The sequence below is a fragment of the Medicago sativa genome, chromosome 5 (assembly GCF_051527215.1).
Source record: "Medicago sativa cultivar Bolivia chromosome 5, Bolivia_mono, whole genome shotgun sequence".
Classification (NCBI taxonomy): Eukaryota; Viridiplantae; Streptophyta; class Magnoliopsida; order Fabales; family Fabaceae; genus Medicago; species Medicago sativa.
Window position 1 is genome coordinate 15,992,043 of NC_140753.1, and position 18,564 is coordinate 16,010,606.

The 18,564-nt window shown below is 33.3% G+C and overlaps 1 protein-coding gene across 2 annotated transcripts; it reads right to left on the reverse strand.

Moving 5' to 3' along the window:
* Positions 1 to 4,636: 4,636 nt before the first annotated feature.
* RECQL2 (RECQ helicase L2) lies at positions 4,637 to 17,133 on the reverse strand. Of its 2 annotated transcripts, XR_015011803.1 has the most exons (21): positions 17,046 to 17,133; positions 16,720 to 16,943; positions 15,633 to 15,779; positions 15,305 to 15,520; positions 14,150 to 14,254; positions 13,940 to 14,044; positions 13,690 to 13,812; positions 12,976 to 13,064; positions 12,375 to 12,411; positions 12,238 to 12,271; positions 11,316 to 11,368; positions 10,845 to 10,922; positions 10,331 to 10,396; positions 9,564 to 9,630; positions 9,416 to 9,469; positions 9,135 to 9,242; positions 6,978 to 7,042; positions 6,523 to 6,710; positions 5,991 to 6,069; positions 5,484 to 5,698; positions 4,637 to 5,042 (listed from the first exon to the last, which is right to left on the reverse strand). XR_015011803.1 is itself a non-coding variant. In XM_085713902.1 (20 exons), the coding sequence occupies exons 1-20, from the start codon at positions 17,107 to 17,109 to the stop codon at positions 4,863 to 4,865; spliced, it is 2,109 nt and encodes a 702-aa protein (XP_085570028.1). In that variant the 5' UTR covers positions 17,110 to 17,133; the 3' UTR covers positions 4,637 to 4,862. The 2 variants fall into 2 exon arrangements, 1 of the variants encoding a protein (XP_085570028.1); XM_085713902.1 differs by lacking the exon at positions 6,523 to 6,710.
* Between the last annotated feature and the right edge of the window lie 1,431 nt (positions 17,134 to 18,564).

Genomic DNA, 18,564 nt, shown 5'->3' on the forward strand with positions numbered 1-18,564 from the left:
ATTAATTATCAATCAGTTTCCAGGAGAAGAACATAATTTGTAGTCATTTGACGAGGTTGAAGGGGATACTTATAACTTATATCAGCAGGAATTCCTAAACTCAATTGCTCAAGAAAATATCCCACCACACATTTTAAAGGTAAAAAAAGGTGCACCTTTGATGTTGTTGCGAAACATAGACCCTAGATATGGCATGTGTAATGGGACACGATTGTTATGTCGTGTTTTATTTGAGAATATGTTGGATGTGGAAATTCTAACAAGAAGCAATGCTGGAAAAAGAACATTCTTTCCCAGAATTAAATTAAAAACAAATGTGAGTTCAGGACTTCTCTTTGTGCTTAGTAGAAAACAATTTACCGTTAGACTAAGTTTTTCTATTATCATAAATAAGTCACAAGGGCAGATCATTCCCAATGTGAGAATCTATCTTCCACAACATGTTTTCAGGCATGGTCAATTATATGTAGTTTTATCAAGAAGAGTATCTCAAAATTCAACAAAAGTTCTCATTAAAGAAGGGAAAATAGAAGGAGAAGATGGAAAATTTAGGAAAAATGTAGCTTTCAAAGATATTCTTTTATCGTAATCATAACAATGTTTCTTTTACATAACATGTCATTTATACATTTATGTTATGATGTTACTAATTACTATTAGAATAAACAATAAATGATCATTATTTTATCTTAATTTTATATGCGGGCAAACTAAAATATGTTGAGTTCAAAAATAATTTTGTTATATGTCTTGACAATATTTTGTTCATAAATCAATAGATCAATAATTTCCATTAATATTTTAAAATTTAAAAATTTTAATCAAAATTATACAAACAAACATAATAAAATAATCACATGCGTCAGCGCAATAGAAAGAGCGGACAGACGGGCACGATAGTGCCCGTCTTTCCGCTAATATTTTTAATAAATAATTGTTGTTTTTCAATAAAAACTAGTTACTTTTAGTTGCTTATGTTAGCGAATCCCAAATAAATATTTAGAAGTGTCCAAATATATCCTAATTTTGTCCTTTTTATTTTTATTTTTTTTTGGTCAGGATTTTGTCCTTTTTATTATTCTTCGCTAAATACAAGTATTCATTTGGAAGGAAAAAATTTGACATTTAATATAAGCTCTTTTTCAAATACTGGATATGTTTATTGTTTCTTTTTCAAATAAATCCCTAATTAATATAGTATTGAAATATGAAAAGTCAAAATTAATTAAATACATATTGGGAAACTACTAATACATTTGAAAATATTTAGCGAAAAGTTATATATTACATCATTATAGGAGCCACATGGTAGAATCATATACATCAGCATAACTTCCGTTAACCTCAACACTACGTATATGATGTATTGTCTGCTTTGGGGAATATGTAAGCTCTCACGGTTTTGTCACTTGTAAAAAAAACGTCTCGTTAATATTGAGCATTATGAGTGGTACATATAAACTATGTATAGCCTTAATTTCCAAGCAACATGAGGTTTTTGTGTGTGCCAAAACAATAGCCCTCAGTCAAGGCTAAGGGGCTAAAGGGTCCATCCCTTGAGTGTGACGTGGCTTTGACCCTTACCTTGTGTGTCAATGTTTAAACCTCAGGCCAACAACACTGGACGTTTTAGAGGTATTGTCCGCTTTAGGCCTTGTATGAGTCATTACGATTTTGTTCTTTGTAAAAGAAGCCTCGTTAAATTGAGGAATATGTGTATTGTATACAAACTACTATTTGGCTTGATTTCCAGACAATTTAAAACTTTTTAATGTACCAGAACTATTATCTTCACTTCTTCCAAGGATAAAACCCTAAATTTTTTTCTCTGAAATCCCAAGTTTCATCTGCAACAACAAGCTCAATGATTCCATTTCCATGACCCAACACCCAAAACAGGAGAATGAGAGTTAGATTTGCATTACCTATTTTATGTACTAAAAATGTGATTTTTATCCATCTTAATTGGAAAAAAGATTGGAATTTTCGACCTATTTTTACGAAGGGCGTTTTGTCGCAGTTGTTTTCATGATTTTTTTCCACTTTGTTTAAAGGGAGAAAACAGTAACAAACATTGCCGAGAATGTTTAATCGTAGACGAATCCTCGATATCGCACCATTTTTCAAACCATTGTTATTTAGCATATAAAATTTCATTTATTATGAAACCTTGTGGATGTAAAAAAAAAAAATATATATATATATATATATTGTCAACAACTAGAGATGAATAAAATTCAGTTGCTCATTAATCATGTCTCACATGGAGATGAACTACTCATTATTTTAGGTTCTTAAATTCAAATCATCGTTGCAAAAAAAAAAAAATGGTTTTCTAGTTTTAATGGTTTTGGATTTTGAAATTTTAATTTAAAGATACAAAATTGAAGGGGGAAATGGAAGACAAGAATCTTTTATGTTTATGTAAGTCATCTCAAAATTAGACCTAGCTAAACTAATAAATGTTTATATTACAATGTAAAACATCTTTATTGAGACTCAAAATAAGATCTCGCAAATACGCAAGTTTTAAATGATGATTGTCACTCCGTCTATATATTAAAAAAAAAATTAAAGTGTCACATGTTTTTTTTAACATAACTTGTTAAAAAGACTAAGGGTCATGTTAACTTGTGTCCTAAGGTGCATGTTAAGCAACTCAAAAAGGGCAACTTTGCATTGGAAAACATAATATATTATCTTTTAAGAAGTTGAATACACGACTTTTTATGCGTAAATTTCTTTAATAAGTTCCTTAACACGTGCCTTTGAGGGCACAAGTTAACATTTGCCAAAGTTAACATTTACCAATCGTAATGTATCATGGTATTGGTTTAGAAACTGGGAGTGTGCTCCTCCTCGAAGTTTCAGGTTCGATTCTCTCCGGTGCCAATTTAGATTGGCTAGTTTAGATTCTTAAAAAAAACAATCGTAATATATCATAGAGGAGGATCAATCTAGGAAAACATAAACTTTTCAATTTAGGAATTATACATTTTTTTAAAAAAAAAAACATACAATTACTTTTTAAAAAGTGTAACATCAGCCAAAAGTAAAACAGCAAATCAGCCAAAGCATCAACTTTTTAAACAAAAAGGTGCCTCATCATCAAAAAAAAGGTGGTTGCTTAGACAGGCAACCAAACCGAACGGTGCAGAAGAAACAGACAAAAAGACCAGTTTTTTTTTTTGAGAGGAAAAAAAAAGACCAGTTATTAATTAGTTTTATCTTAAGGGTCTTGTTAACGAGTGCCCCGGGGCACTCTTTAAGCATTCTAAATTAAGAAATTATTCCTTCAAAAAGTTAAAAAGTTCAATTTCCAATGCATTAAATACACATGTTTTTATTAAAAAATTACTATTTAAAACTCTTAACAAGTGTCCGGGGGCACTCGTTAACATTTCCCTTATCTTAAAGGCAAGTTTAGGTTTATCTCTTTATGACACACTTGCAGTGTTACCTGCTCACTTTTTAGCATGCGTGCCAATAAACAACATAACTGAAGTAAGAAGCAAAGTATCACTGAACTGAAGGTACTCAAAATATGTGGAAACCAAACCACCATTTGATAAAATAAATGGAAGGACACAATTTGTAGAGAGATGGACACATAAAATAGATAAGGCTAATGTTAACTTGTGCCCTCAAGGCACATGCTAAGATACTCATTATAGAAATACACATATCAAAAGGCATGCATTCAACTTCTTAAAAATTGTTATATTGTGTTTTCCAATGCAAAATTGCTATATTTAGGTTGCTTAACATGTGCCCTAAGGGCACAAGTTAACATGACCCGATAGATAATTGATCCTACCATTAAGTGAGTCCCACCATCATTAATTATTTTTGATTTTTTCCAAAAATTTTTGAGTCTGTATGTCTCCAAATGAAGAGGATACAAAATGGAGAAGATCTTAATATTTTGATTTTACCAAGTTATTATATTAAGCTTTTGTCAAAAAAAAAATCGATATCTAAAGCTAATTTAAAAACGAAATGTTTTTGAAATATTTTGATTTTGATATTAATGTTATTTTTCAAATATTTTAGAATATTAGATAGAGTTTTATTAATTTTAGGTAGAGTTTTATTATGTAACTAAAAAAGTTAGTTTGCAACCAAAAAAGTTAGTTTTATTATGTAATTTTATTTTTAAAATGTGAAGTTTTAGATTTTTTTAGTAGATAGGCGAAATAACAATGTTTTCATTTAAAATCTTACACACTCAAGTGGATTAGTCAGGGTTCGTACCCTAGTCGATGTTCGTCTTAGCAATTTTGTCTTTTAGGTCTTTTTACCAAGTTTTTATATTTTTGGAGGCATTGCTTTTGTAGCCTTATGGTTAGGCCAACTCTCGTGTCAACCCTATAATTCTCATTCAACTTAAGAGTCTTGGGAAGAAACTCATATACAAAGTGCTAAGAAGTGAAAAATCATGAACTCATATACACTAAGTGCTAAGAAGTGAAAAATCATGAGTTCAAACCAGCACCAACATAAAAATAGTATTTGTAGATCCAGATTCTTTATATTTTTAAAATGTTTATTTGCTCTATCGAAACAATAATATTAATGTACGTCTATTATTATTGATATTTATTTTTGGAAATTTTACTAATTCCACCAACAGCAATTAACAACTCAAACCAGATTACCATAGCTCAAAAAACTCAATTTTCAATTTCATGACTTGATAACAGTCGAGTGCCTTCATTTCTCATCCAGACTCGTTTACCTCTGTTGGATGATGTAGAACACGGTATTATAATAAGAAATACATTACTACTCTGAATTATAACATTATACAATAAAAACATAAACTGGAATTAGGAGTAAACATAAACTAAAGTTATAAGTTATCACGCTTCATCTTCACTACTCTCAATAAGAACAAGGTTCTTCTTGGTCTTCGACCTTTTTGCAGCTCTACCATCATTTACTTGTTCATCAGTCGGCTCAAAATCAGAATATTTTACAATTTGCTCAAGAATTTTATTTCCATACTTTTCCGTCTTCAGTTTTCCAATTACTTTCTCCAACTGCACAAGCACAAACACAGAAAACTTAGAATCTGGATTAAAGCAATAGAAGGGTCAACAACTCAAACAGTTGTCTTGTACCCTTGTTTATACTAGTAGTATGTACAATTATTTTTTATAATTTTAGTCTAATACAAATGAATTAACTGCGATAATTTGATAAATGATAAAATCTATTGTATCTATATTGATTTATGCTAACATTAACCTTTGTAATCATTTTATGCCTTGTATTATCCTATAAATTACTAAAAAAAAATCCTGCATTACTATGTACGTGTCATATTGTCTGTGCACCCTGTGTAGTGTCCAAGCTGCAGCGGAAATGCACACCTTAAAGTTGCTTTTGACAATCTCTCAAACATCTTTTTTTGTTTAGATGTAGTAGATTAGAACAAAAACCATCACCACAAAACTTAAAAGTACATGAATGAAACTTGCCTCTTCCAGTGAGTTTGGTTTTTGAGAACATAGTAAGCTGATTTGTTGAGTAGACAAGACAGAGTGTGGGAGTATTCCTCCATGAGTGGAAGAAAGTTCTTTTCTAAGCTCATCAAGTTTTAGCTCCAAGCCAGATGACCCGAGGCTGCGTTTCAATCTTACAGAAGCTTTCGTTTTCTCCTCTGTAGAAATCTCAAGCTTCACAGTCTTCTTCCCTACACCAAAAATAAAATCCAAACAGGCACAAGCAGTTGGTAATCAACATACGTGTACATGAAAATTTGCAAAATGAGTGCAGGTGTATCACACTAGCATCTCAGAGAAAGAACCGACAAATTAGAGTCGGAAAAATTAGCCTAATTCATTGAGCTAGTTTCTTATTTAAAGTATTTCATGGTTGAATGAAGAAACATGACTCGGTACAGATGTAAAACACAAAAACTCAATAGATTTTGCCATAATAAATTAGCTTAATGGATTGACATCTATAATGAGAAACGTGTGTACCTTGCAAAATTTGCTTCGCCAATGGCCCCACAGTAATGTAAGCATTTGTAGAATAAGCTGTATGCTGAAATTCTTCTTTCTACACCAAGAAAAAATTGTCTTTAAATCACCCACTAAAATGGAAATATTAAATTTTTGCACTGCCAGGTAAGCTCAAAATGTCCAGAAATTTAAAACTACAACTGATGGCCAATGCAAAACAAAGTACAGTTAGTGTTGACTGTATTACCCTATATTTTAAAAGGATTTGAACTCAATTGTGACACTAAATTTTTTATTGCATTGAGGTTGCAATTATTGTTTTGTAAATAAATTAAAATGGAACAAAAATGTGAACACTAATTTTAGCACAATCATAATTGCAACACTGGTTCCGTGTGTGCAGGAGATGAAATGAAATATAGAAAAGCATGGTAAACTAGTTTCATACCAGAACTTCTGAATTAATTATTTTTAGATATTTGTGCTTGAAATGAATCATGATTGTTGCAAAATGAATCAAAAGATTGATTTCTAGAAGTTCAATGCATACACATTATTCTTCCGAGAAGTTGAGTTTCACGGCTGAACAAGCTTAGAGAGGTGATTTTAAATCTTGCAGTGTAAGTGGCATTGCCTTTGTTTTTGGTATGGAAAATTAATTTTACTACCCCAATGACTTTCAAGTTGTCTGAAACGCAGCTTGCTCTGGTGTGCCACAAGAGACCAATAAACTAACAACTGAAAATCAATAATGATCAAACATTTTAGCCTCAAGTTTTTTTTTTTTTTTTTTTTTTTTTTTACGGTAGCCTCAAAAGTTGTTTAAAGGGCTATTCATGAAACTCAATTATATTCCCATTCTTCATATATATGTCTGTAGAGTATGCTCTTTAATTTATCTTGAAATTGTAGCCAATGTTGGATCACCTTGTCTGGCAAATTTAGACTTACTTTTTAGAACAAGAAATTTTCCCAACTTTCAATATTAAGACAAAACAATATTACCAAAGCACGCTCCAGTAAAAGGTGTAAGATAAGCTGCTCCATTTCCTCTCGTTTTAAGTCAGAACCTGCAAAATTCAATGTAGAAAAAATTGAGATACAAATTTGTAATAAATTACCTTTGGGAAACAGGTTATGATTGACACAAGACAGATGTGCAATTTTCAGGGGTTATAGCTTATAAGAACGAAAGGAAGAGGGGGTTCCAATCTTTTGGGCGAGGGGGTCTCTCCACACTACAATTGAACCTATAAGGTTATAGCGTTACACCTCCAACTTTTGGGTTAAACTGATAGGAACTCAGATAAAAAGTGGGAACTGATAGAAAGAATAAAAAGAAAGCAAATTTATGAATAGAATGATAGAGAATAGGAGAGATGACTCTCCCCAAAGGATTTTTGCTTCAGAAAGGATTTCTTCTTTCAAACACAAACTATCAAATTCACAAAATGAATCTGTTGAATGAGAGAAAACAGAGGCATGAGATGGTGAAACCATGTTTGAACGACACCATAGAGACCCTATTACATAGAGCATCGAGAAAATCAATATACATTCTCAGTAATAAATACATGATAACGATGATAACATGTCTATCCTAATTACTTAATATTTCTCTTAACAGGATATATTATTTCCTTAAATATCAACATAATCATCCGCCCATTTGTCCAAGTGATATTCCCTCTAACAAACTAACTAATCCTATTTCGCACTCAAAAATCAAAACTACAGACTTCACCTCTTTATGCGACCCACCTGCATCAATTGGCAAGTTTACTATCCCACTCCCCTATTATTAATCTCATTAAAGTGTTACAGGTTTCTTACATTCAGTTTCCTCCTCATGTCATCTATGCTTTTGCTTCCTCTAAATTGGTTTCTTCTCCAAGAAAATGCCCACACTCACAGCCCAGTGAGTTCTACTTTACCTGCCCCTTGCCTCACAGTTCGATCAGTATCCAAGCATTAGAGAAACTCTCCCTTAAAAGCTAACTATCAAGGGGAAGAACCAAGCCGCTTAAAAACTCCACCAAGCACTCCATACTGCTCAATGTGGACTCGAACACCCCATACTACCCAAGTCCACCGCTCCTGAGAGAGGACGGCCGCACTCTATGACACTTTACCCGGCCTTTCCGGTCATCCCATCCATAGGTAGTCCTTTTTGTGCTACCTACTGACAACCAGGCTTTGATACCATTTGATAAGTATCAAAGCACTTGGGAAACCCTCCCTTACAAGCAAGCAAGCTATCAGGGGGGAACCAAAATAGTACATTGAGCATCTCACACTGCTCGATGTGGGACTTGGGTACCCCAAAATACCCAAGTCCCCATCACAATCTTATATTTGTCTCTCCAGACCTTGACCCATGGTATATTGATTTCTCCAATTCCTTTGATGTTCTTCTCGAAGAGTGTACATTCAATGTTAATCACAGTCAATATCCTACATCGCCATGAACCAATCCAACATCTTAATCCATTGCCATGAACCAATTCTAGACTCCACAAACAAGGTCTTTTTTTTCGAATGGTAAATGTTAGTATGATAAATCTAAGAGTTATGTTAGTATTTTCTTCCCTTTCAAGGTTCCAAACCCTGGACCTTTATCTCCTTAACTCTTGTAATCCTTTAGCTCAACCAAGTGAGCTACCTCCATGAAAAATGGTTTTAATCCATCATACTTGGTCATCTCTTCCAAAAACAAACTAAATTTATCCATTTATTCCTCATAAGAGATCCAACAAGTCAGACTGGTTGATAGGAACTCAGAAAGAAATAGAAAAATTATTAGAATCAAAATAAGATCACAGTTTTATTTAATAAATGATTGTGAATAGGAGAGAGGTCTCTTCTCCAAGGATTTCCTCTTGATAAAGGATATCTCATTTCACTCGCAAGCTATCTAGTTCACATAATGAATCTATTGGTCCTAATATTCCAAATTTATCTAATTGATATCACCTCTAAAGAACTACTCTAACTAACCCTATCTACTTTGACTCCCATTCTTTTTACCCTTTTACCCTAACATAAAATGTGTTGGCTGGCAAAAAGAAATTAGAGGGGAGGACAGATTAGGCCCAAGAACCTTGGTATTTGGCAAAAAACAATATATCTAGCCAAATTAAAAACAGGAGAGGACAAACCAACCTATTTCCTTCTGTTTTGTTTTCATTTTTTCAACTAATTGCAACATTGTTGACCTCTGATCGCTTGCCTGAATATCTTGCAACAAAGAAACCATCAATTTTGCATGCCCTGCAAAGAGTATCCCCATGTAAAGGCTTGTGTGAAGAAAATGGGATGAAGAAACTACCGGAAAAACAGAGAGATCAGAAGAAGAACAAAGAGAAAGCATTGCTATTAAAAGAAATATATGTGGGAAAATAGAAGAGAAGACAAAAATCAAACAAAAAGTCAAAGAAACATACGAGAGACATCCACTTCCTTCACCTCACATGAGAATGCACATATGTCGCACATCCCTGTAACATCAAGTATATACAATTTGAATATATTCCATAAGCCTGTAATGAGGCACAAATAAAAGGAGAAATAAATCAAAATATTAAAATGTACCATTGCACTCCTGTAATGGCTCAGCAAAATGCCTGAAAAAGGCACTTCGACGGCATTGTCTTTTGGACTGGAATAAAGAGTAGGATGACTATAATTAGTTGAAATTTCAGGGTTTTAGGAGAGAATGATGAAAAGAGAGGGAAAAGGAAAACACTAATTCTTATATTATTGTGATGTGATCTAAAATATTAACTAGGTTAGGTAGACCTATTTACGCTAATACTAAATTCCTAATCCTAACTTTTAAATACATGCTAAAATCTTTAAGAATAAGAGACGGGTCCTATAAATATAAGAGCCCTAAATAACTCAGTGACATAATAACCTAATATTATGCATCATTTTCTAAATCTCAAGTTATTTCATAGATATTCTAACGAACAATCATACTTTGTAATAATTTGATTACTTAATGAGCATAATAAGGTTCTAGAATAACGGAAAAAGCACTCAATCTGGTTGTTGTGCAGCATACAAATAGGACAAAAGCTATAAGGTTCACCAGGATATACGAAAGGGAAGGATGGCTAAATGAGTATGCTCATTACATAATCAACGATGAAAACAAAAGTTTGTTGTCTGTTTTGTGTAATCTTAATTACTTGTAATTTCAGGAATTGGCCATCAATAAGCTTAACTTTTAAGAACCCTCAAATAAACAAATGGGGAATAAGAAAGAAGCTTTAAAAGCTTTGAAAATTAAAGGAATGAATGGGTGTTGACTGACATCAACTACCAGTAGTATTAAAAATCATAAAAGAACATACCTGACAATATCGTACTATGTCATAGAGATTCTGCAGTCCTGAATTTTCATAGAAGACCATTGAGCTCTGAGAAATGTGTTATTTATAAAACTTGTCACATAATCTAGCAATCATCTTGCAACAAACAACAATATAATATTATTTACACTTTTAAATCCTAGATAATTTCTTGCAGCGTTTGGCACAAGAACAGAACAGGGCATCCTGTTCTGTTTTGGTCTTTCTGATTCCATTCATTTTAGAACAATTTTTTCACATTTTGTCTTGTCTTGATTTATCATGTTTTTAATATGCACAAAACAGAACATAGATATTTTAATCTATCATGTTTAGCATACACTATCTCTATCCCATTATATGTTCTTGAATGTAAAGCTGGTGCCCGAAATAGACTTCAATAAAATTGTGAGCTCAAGATACATAGGTCTTATATCCCGCAAGCTTCAATTTTTGAGGAAAATGATGGCACAGAAACATACACAGCCTTAAATTTAAGAATTTTTCAAATTTTTACCTGCCGGGGGACATCACCAGGTCTGAAGTATAATAGGCATTCAGAAGGAAGCCCATCTCGACCAGCTCGACCACTTTCCTGTTGAAAAAATTATTTAATTATGTTAGCTAAAAGCGAACCTTAGGCTTTTAACTACCAGCTTACGTTTTTAGGATGAATGGTCCTTTGGTATTAAGGCTTCTTTGGCCAAGTGGCATAAGTTTTTTTTTCTTTTTTTTAAGAAAGTGGCGTAGTGTTGATCATGGTAACCCCCATTTCTTTTCACTAAATTGCTTTTTAGCATAAGGTGTGGAAAGCATTGGGATTTTTTGCCGCTTATCGACCCGAAAATAAATTTCAAATGAGATTGTGCAAGATTAAAAGAATTCCAAGGCCTTAACCCAACAGCTTAGGCTTCTAGAATAAGTGGTCCTCGACAATAACATAAAGGATATGTAACATAAGAAGATATTTTCAGGATTGGAACAAAACCTGGTAGTATGTTTCCATTGATTTACTCAAGCTGTGATGGATGACAAACCTGACTACATGAAAATATTTAGCATTAGATATGCTCAGCTTCAGTGGAGGTAAAGCAAATACAATATGTATGTCCACCCAGGGACTTCTCACTTGCAAAAAATTAAAGCAAGATACTCTATTCAACAAAAGAAAGCGTATAATCCTACCCATTTGAGCATCAATTTGAAACAATTTTACCATGTAACTAATATCGAAAAAGATATCACAGAAACTCAATAGAATTCAGATTTCAAGAGACATCACGTCACAAATAGCAAGTCAGCACATCGATACCCAAAAGGACCAAAAAGAAAATTGATTTGCACACAATCCTTCTGAACAATACATGGCTTACTCTACAACACTATATCCATAACTGTACTATAAGCAAGTAAAATAATATTTTAGTATGATCCTTCCAGCCTTTGGCCATCCTATTTCGGTGGTTGAAGTCTGTAATCGAAGCAACTTTTTTTTTTTAATCGAAACTAGTTACCGATGAAAAACTATTATCAGTAGTGCGTTACAACAAGATAACGCTGTGTTTAAAAAACAAGATAACGTTGAGGAATTTTATAAAAGCATTAAGAAATTGTACTCCCTCCGTTTCAAAATGAGTGTCGTTTTAGCCAAAAAAAAATTGTTTCAAAATGAATGTCACTTTCAGTTTCCAATGCAATAATAACTTTTTCTTTTCAATTGTACCCTTCAATTAATACTATGTTACACTACTTCCAAAGTATTATTTTTTCTTTAATGAAAAACAAACCAATAGTTGATTAGGATAATTTGGTAAAATTGCTATGACATTTGACTACTTTATTCCATTCATTAATCTGTGTGCAATTGGCTAAAGCGACACTCATTTTGAAACGGAGGGAGTAATACTAACCATCTGGTTTGTTGATTCCCATACCAAAAGCTACCTGAAATGTAAATTATAAAATAGAAGTTCAAATGTTCAATGCTTTAAGAGGCCATAAATGACAAATGCATGCCTTACAAGGTGACAACTGCAATGATACATACCGTACCAACTATGACCTGCAGCTTGTTATTGCTCCACCTGCATAATCAAACATCACAGCTCCATTAACTCATTTGATAAATAATGCCATCATCATATCATTTACATCGACTATATCTTCATAGATATGAATAAAAGGTCAGCCCAGTGAACTAAAGCTCCCGCATACGCAGGGTCCGGGAAGGGGTCCCGCCATTTGGTGTATGCACAAAAAACCAAATGTTTCTCAAATTTCATTGAACATCACATGATAAAAAGATGTAAGACAGAAAAGGTCTTCTTCATAACTAGACTAGTTGTTTCTCTAATAGCTGGTCTGCTTTAATGCCATTAAGCAGGGGCAAAGACTGCCAATTGGAGCCTATACTTAAATCCAGTCAAGGTCTTCTAAAATATGGTTCATGGATTAATGGGTAAAGATTGAGCTCACAACCAACAGTAAAATCAAATGCAACTCTACTCGTTTATTTCCTAAAACACCAAGCATAACTTCAGTATTCGGTGACATACTCGGCAATCAGCACAATTAATCAAGAACTCAACCAACATATATAAATAAAGCATTAACATATAAAAGTCACAACATTCTGATAATTACTTTACCGCATATGTACTTTTTCACGATCATTCACGTCCATATCTGCATGATAATGACCAGCTGAAATTCCTCTCTCCCTTAGCTCCTTTGCAACCTAAAGTAATGTTGGCATTACATAGGATAAGTATCTACTATACGGTCTCCACCTTATTTATCTCATTAGTTGACTTTTCCTGTTTAATAATTCTAATTATAAAGCATATGTTTCATCTTCTATTATTTAATATCATAAGTGTTAATTTCCTGTTAAAAACTAATTAACATTGATTACCCTTTCCAATATTGCCTACTTTTTTCTGTACGCATATGCTGTTTACATAATAATGTTAGCAAAAAGAGATTGTAGCTTTAGCACAATGAAGTTTTTCATGCTAAAATTAATAAAATCTTATATAAGGTCAAAAATGTCTCAATAAAGATTAATTATATTGGTCTTATTATCAATTGATAAAGTAATGTTAAAAATAAGAACAAGAAGAAAATACAACGCAGCAAGGGCGAGGCTAGCAAAATATCAGCATAACAAAGATGGCAACTCCCTTGAAACAGTCATGTGCATAACACCAAAAAGAAGCTGAAAACATAATCACATCACAGAGAAATTCAAGGGCAGAGAGAAAATCTTGAAATGTGTGCATTATTCTTGCTTTCTTGAGGGAAATATTTGACATTCAAAATATGTATCTAAAGTGTTGGAGGAAAACCATAATCAGACGTACCTGTTCACATTCCTTCCTAGAGAAGCAATAAACAATCCCTGATTCGTGATTTGGATAAGATTCTAGAATGAATTCAGCAATTTCGTCAACGACCACCTTACTGACGGATGACTTTTCCTTAACCTACGGTGTATATATGAAACAATACGATCAGAGATAATAAATTACTTTAACTTAATATTGAAGTCGGGTATATGTTTTATTTTTGCAGTAGGGGGAGTAAAATGCTGATATTAATTATAAGATATACCATGTAAAATAAATTTGGCCTATTGACTGTGCTGACAAATTTGACACATCTACGAATGTGCAACATCTCTACAAGATCATTTTGGACCCTCTGAGTAGCAGTTGCCTGACAAATTAATTAATTTAACGTTAGAAATCAAAATTAAGTATGGAAAGCAAATGCAAATCTAATAATTTTATACTTAGCAGAAACTCGAATATAAAGACTTACAGTCAAAGCAACCATAGGAACATTAGGGAACTGAGTCTTGAGAATACCAAGGTTCTTGTAATCAGGTCGAAAGTCATGACCCCACTGACTACAGCAATGTGCCTCCTGCAGTGCAAAACAAAACCAGAAATAGTACTATCATACAACTAACAGAGTATTGCTCTGAAACACCAAGACATCAGCTCGTAGATCTTGAAGCATGGTAACTCATTGCACAAGGCCATTTTACATTGTAAATAAAATAAATTCAATAGTTAAGAATACGAGCAGCAAGGATCAAACTCATTCTCACTTGCTCGTAGAACACTAGTATAATATCAAGAACCAAATCAGCCCAAAAACTTAAGTTACTAGGTGGAGACACATAAATGGGTTTTTGTTTTAGGGTGTGTTTGGATTGAGGGTTTAGGAGGGGAAGGGAGGAGAGGGCTCACTTTTATTTTTAAATCGCAAACAATGTAAAATGTTTTTTTTAAATAAATTACGTGATTTTGAAGTATTATATGATCATTTATCATGTTAATTCAATTTTCTAAAAATCATTTTATAATGTCTGTAATTTAAAAAAGAAAAGTAAACCCTCCCTCTCCCTCCCCTTCCCCTCCTAAACCCTCCATCCAAACACACCCTTAATGTATAACATCTGATTCTAATGCCAATCAAGTTAGTAACACACATATTTTCTAATTCAGGTCTTAATAGTGTCTCTTCATAGGGTACTCTACTTCCCACAATGTGTATAAATCTCTTGCCCTGATGTTCGTTTATATCTGCCAATAATTTCCAGTTACAGAAATGTTGTTTCACCGATTCGTGGACAAATAATTGAAAATAGGAAGAGAAAAAATTGAAAATCGGATGGCATTTTTGTAATTATTAGTAAAAACAGAAAATGAAAATAGAAATGTATTTTATTCAATTTTTCCTTAGTGTTGTACAACCTATGACGGATCCATCAGCCATATGTTTTTTGTATTAGTTAAAAAAAATCTTAAAAGCAAACCAGCAAATGGAGCAAAATACAACAATTTTCCGGGTACACTTATCCTTTCATTCTGAAAATTAACAACCAATGATGTTCATAAAAATTGTGAAATGAACAAACATAATTTAAAACAAGTAACAACTCTAAAGAGCATGTCGTTATGAACTCACATCAATTGAAATTAGAGAGAGACGACCAGCATGATGGCACTTTTCAAGTTTTGACATAAATCTCTTGCTTTTTGATATCTTTTCTGGAGTAACATACAATATTTTGAGTTCCCCCTCGCCCTTCTCCAAAGCTTTGTATATGAACTTCTCATTGTCCTTACTTGTTGTTGAAGTTAGCATATATGCTGGGATTCCCAAGGCAGTCAAACCCATTACCTGAAGCAACCCCACCACCGGTTGAAAAAAGAGGCAGATAAATAACCTTTTAAACTCATGAAAATGTTTATGAACCAAAAAATGGACTGGATTCAAACAAAATGAAATGCACCTGATCTTGAATTAGTGAAAGCAAAGGACTGACAACTAGAGCAACTCCATTGCGAAGAACAGCAGGAAGCTGGTAGCAGAGACTCTTACCACCACCTGCAGCCATGATGACCAGCACATCTCTTCCACTCAATATGGCATTAATAATCTGCCGTCGATGAGACTTACTCATTAATGAAATTGTACACAGAAGAAAATAATTCTTCAATGGGAATAAAAAAGACAGACAAACTAAAGCCTTCGATGTCAATAGTTCAACAATTGATACACTCGTGACAGCATCACAAATCAGAAAGAATACACTTCTTAACTTTTGAAAGAAAACAGTGTCTAAAAACTGAGAGCATGATAAACCAAATTACTTTAAGAGTCGAACACAGACTAACCATTATAACAAGTTCATCGGGTAAGTAACCCTGTACAGACACAATGTCCCTACTGAGAAAATTCTAACAAGCAAATTTCTCTGTGTGCAAGTTCAGAACTGATAACACCCACCCAGACACCACACTATATAGAACATGAACCCAAATCACAAAGTTAAGAAACAAGTGCTAATCACAACAATAACAAAAATATTAATAAATTACGTGAAAATAACAATTCGAGTTGTGTAATTTATTAATATTTTTAGTTCATATTTTGGAAGCATGCAGCAAATGTTCCTTGTATTATGATCTCTATATAACACCAGCGCTTCAAATTGAAGGTGTGTCCCGTTTCTGACACATGCCAATCTAGTCTATGTAGCACCAATACTTCTGATCAAAGGTGTTTCCAGTGTCCAACAACGATTTTCTGAAATTATTATGAGACGTGTCGGTGTCGGTGTCGTGTTCATGTTTCTTAAGTATCAAATGTCCAAGTCACTAACATATATGATTACATTCAATTACTTCCATTTTTTCAAATTACTATCAGCATGTCAGCGTCATGTCGTATTGGTGCTACCTAGATTATGATGCCTCGCCTCATTTCTAGTAAATAAAACAATAAACATGTACTTAAAGGAATAATAATGTCACATTCTTAGTTTTCTATCCCTATGAATCGTAAAAAACTATAAAAACGGTGATAATTAATTTTACCTCTTTTTGATTAGCACGATAAGATGAAATACCAAAAATATTCAACCTAAGATCATCAGCTTGAGAATCCCATTCAAACGTCCCATTCCAATTCTCCGCAATACTCGAACTTGCAGCATTATTAACCTGATTTTCAGATTCTTTACACGCTTCCAAAATCGAATTTAGTTCAGATTTTCTCTCGTACAACCTCTCTTGCTTTTCAATTAACGACCTAATTTTTTCTGCAGAAAATGAAAAATTAATCAGCTAATTTAGTTATGGCATTAACATTAGGATTGTTATTATGATTTGGAAGAAAAATTGAAGGAAAAAAAAAAAAGCACCTTGAACATCTTCGATTTCAGCTTCGACGTTGTGAAGCTCTTCAAGAACTTCGTAGTTTTCCATTTCTAAGATTGTGACTGTGATAGTGGCAGTGCAATGTAACTAACCTGTACTAGGTGGCATTTAGCCTGGACAAGCCTTAGAGTTTCCCACCATGGGAAAGTCAATTTTAACCACTAGATCAAGTAAAGAACACTGTCTTATGGTAGACTCTCAACACTGAATTATTTTCCACACCACCAACCATTCTCCCTCCTCCATGTCTCTCTCACCCACCACCACTACCAGCAACTCTCATGTCAACAAATCCGATTTGTGAAGCCACGCACACAACTTCTAGCATTCACTTCAAACAGAACAAAGAGATAATCCAAATGGTAGTGAAAACATGAAAAGAGAGACCTGTGATTTTATCCAAGCAAAGAATTAAATGTCGAACTTGTTCTCTACCTTCTTTATCCTTAAGAACAACAATCATCTCCTTAAAAGTAAGATTATCAACAAAAGAACCCATAACCAAGCTCATATCAATAACCCCATCAACCTTCTCAGCAAGAGCACAAACCTTAATTGCAGCAATCACATGTTTTCCATATGAGAATAGGAACGAGTGTTGCTTAATTCGTGGGAGGGGTTGTAGCTGTGAATGGGCTAATGGGGTTCTTCTTCTTTGAGTTTATTTTGTGGGATAGCAGTGGTGAGTAGAATAGGAACGAGGAAGAGTTGCTGGTAGTGGTGGTGGGTGAGAGAGACATGGAGGAGGGAGAATGGTTGGTGGTGTGGAAAATAATTCAGTGTTGAGAGTCTACCATAAGACAGTGTTCTTTACTTGATCTAGTGGTTAAAATTGACTTTCCCATGGTGGGAAACTCTAAGGCTTGTCCAGGCTAAATGCCACCCCTGTACTAATGTTGCTCAGTTTTTTTTTTTAACAAAATTTATGAAAAAAATCATTTTTTTTGAAATAATATATATTTTTTCAAATACGGTAGTAGGATATGTTTTTTAAAATAAAACTATTAATATAGAGTGAAATAAAAATATAATTATAAAATATAATGATTTGGTTTAGATGTGGAATGATCCTCTTTAAATGACATAAATTGATAAATAGAACAATAAAGGATAAGTTTTATTATTCAAAAAAAAAAAAGATAAGTTTTATTGATTATTGATTTGAATATAGAAAACACCAAATCAATTTAGTATGTGTTTGGAATACCCGTGCAAAGCTAAAAAAAGCACGTCTAGGCAAAAGCTGGAATTTCCAGCTTCATAAAGTCACGGTGAAAGTGACATTGGGAAGCGTGCACCGTGAAAAAAACGTGAAACCAAACACTGCTTTAATTGGTTTTGATTGAATTGTCGGATTCCCATATGATTCTTGTACCATTGAGTCGATAGGGGGCATATCACATGAGAATGTTATTTATAGGGGGCATATCACATGAGAATGCTATATACATGGCATATCACATGATTAATCTTCCAATTTTGAGAATACTCAATCAAAACAGG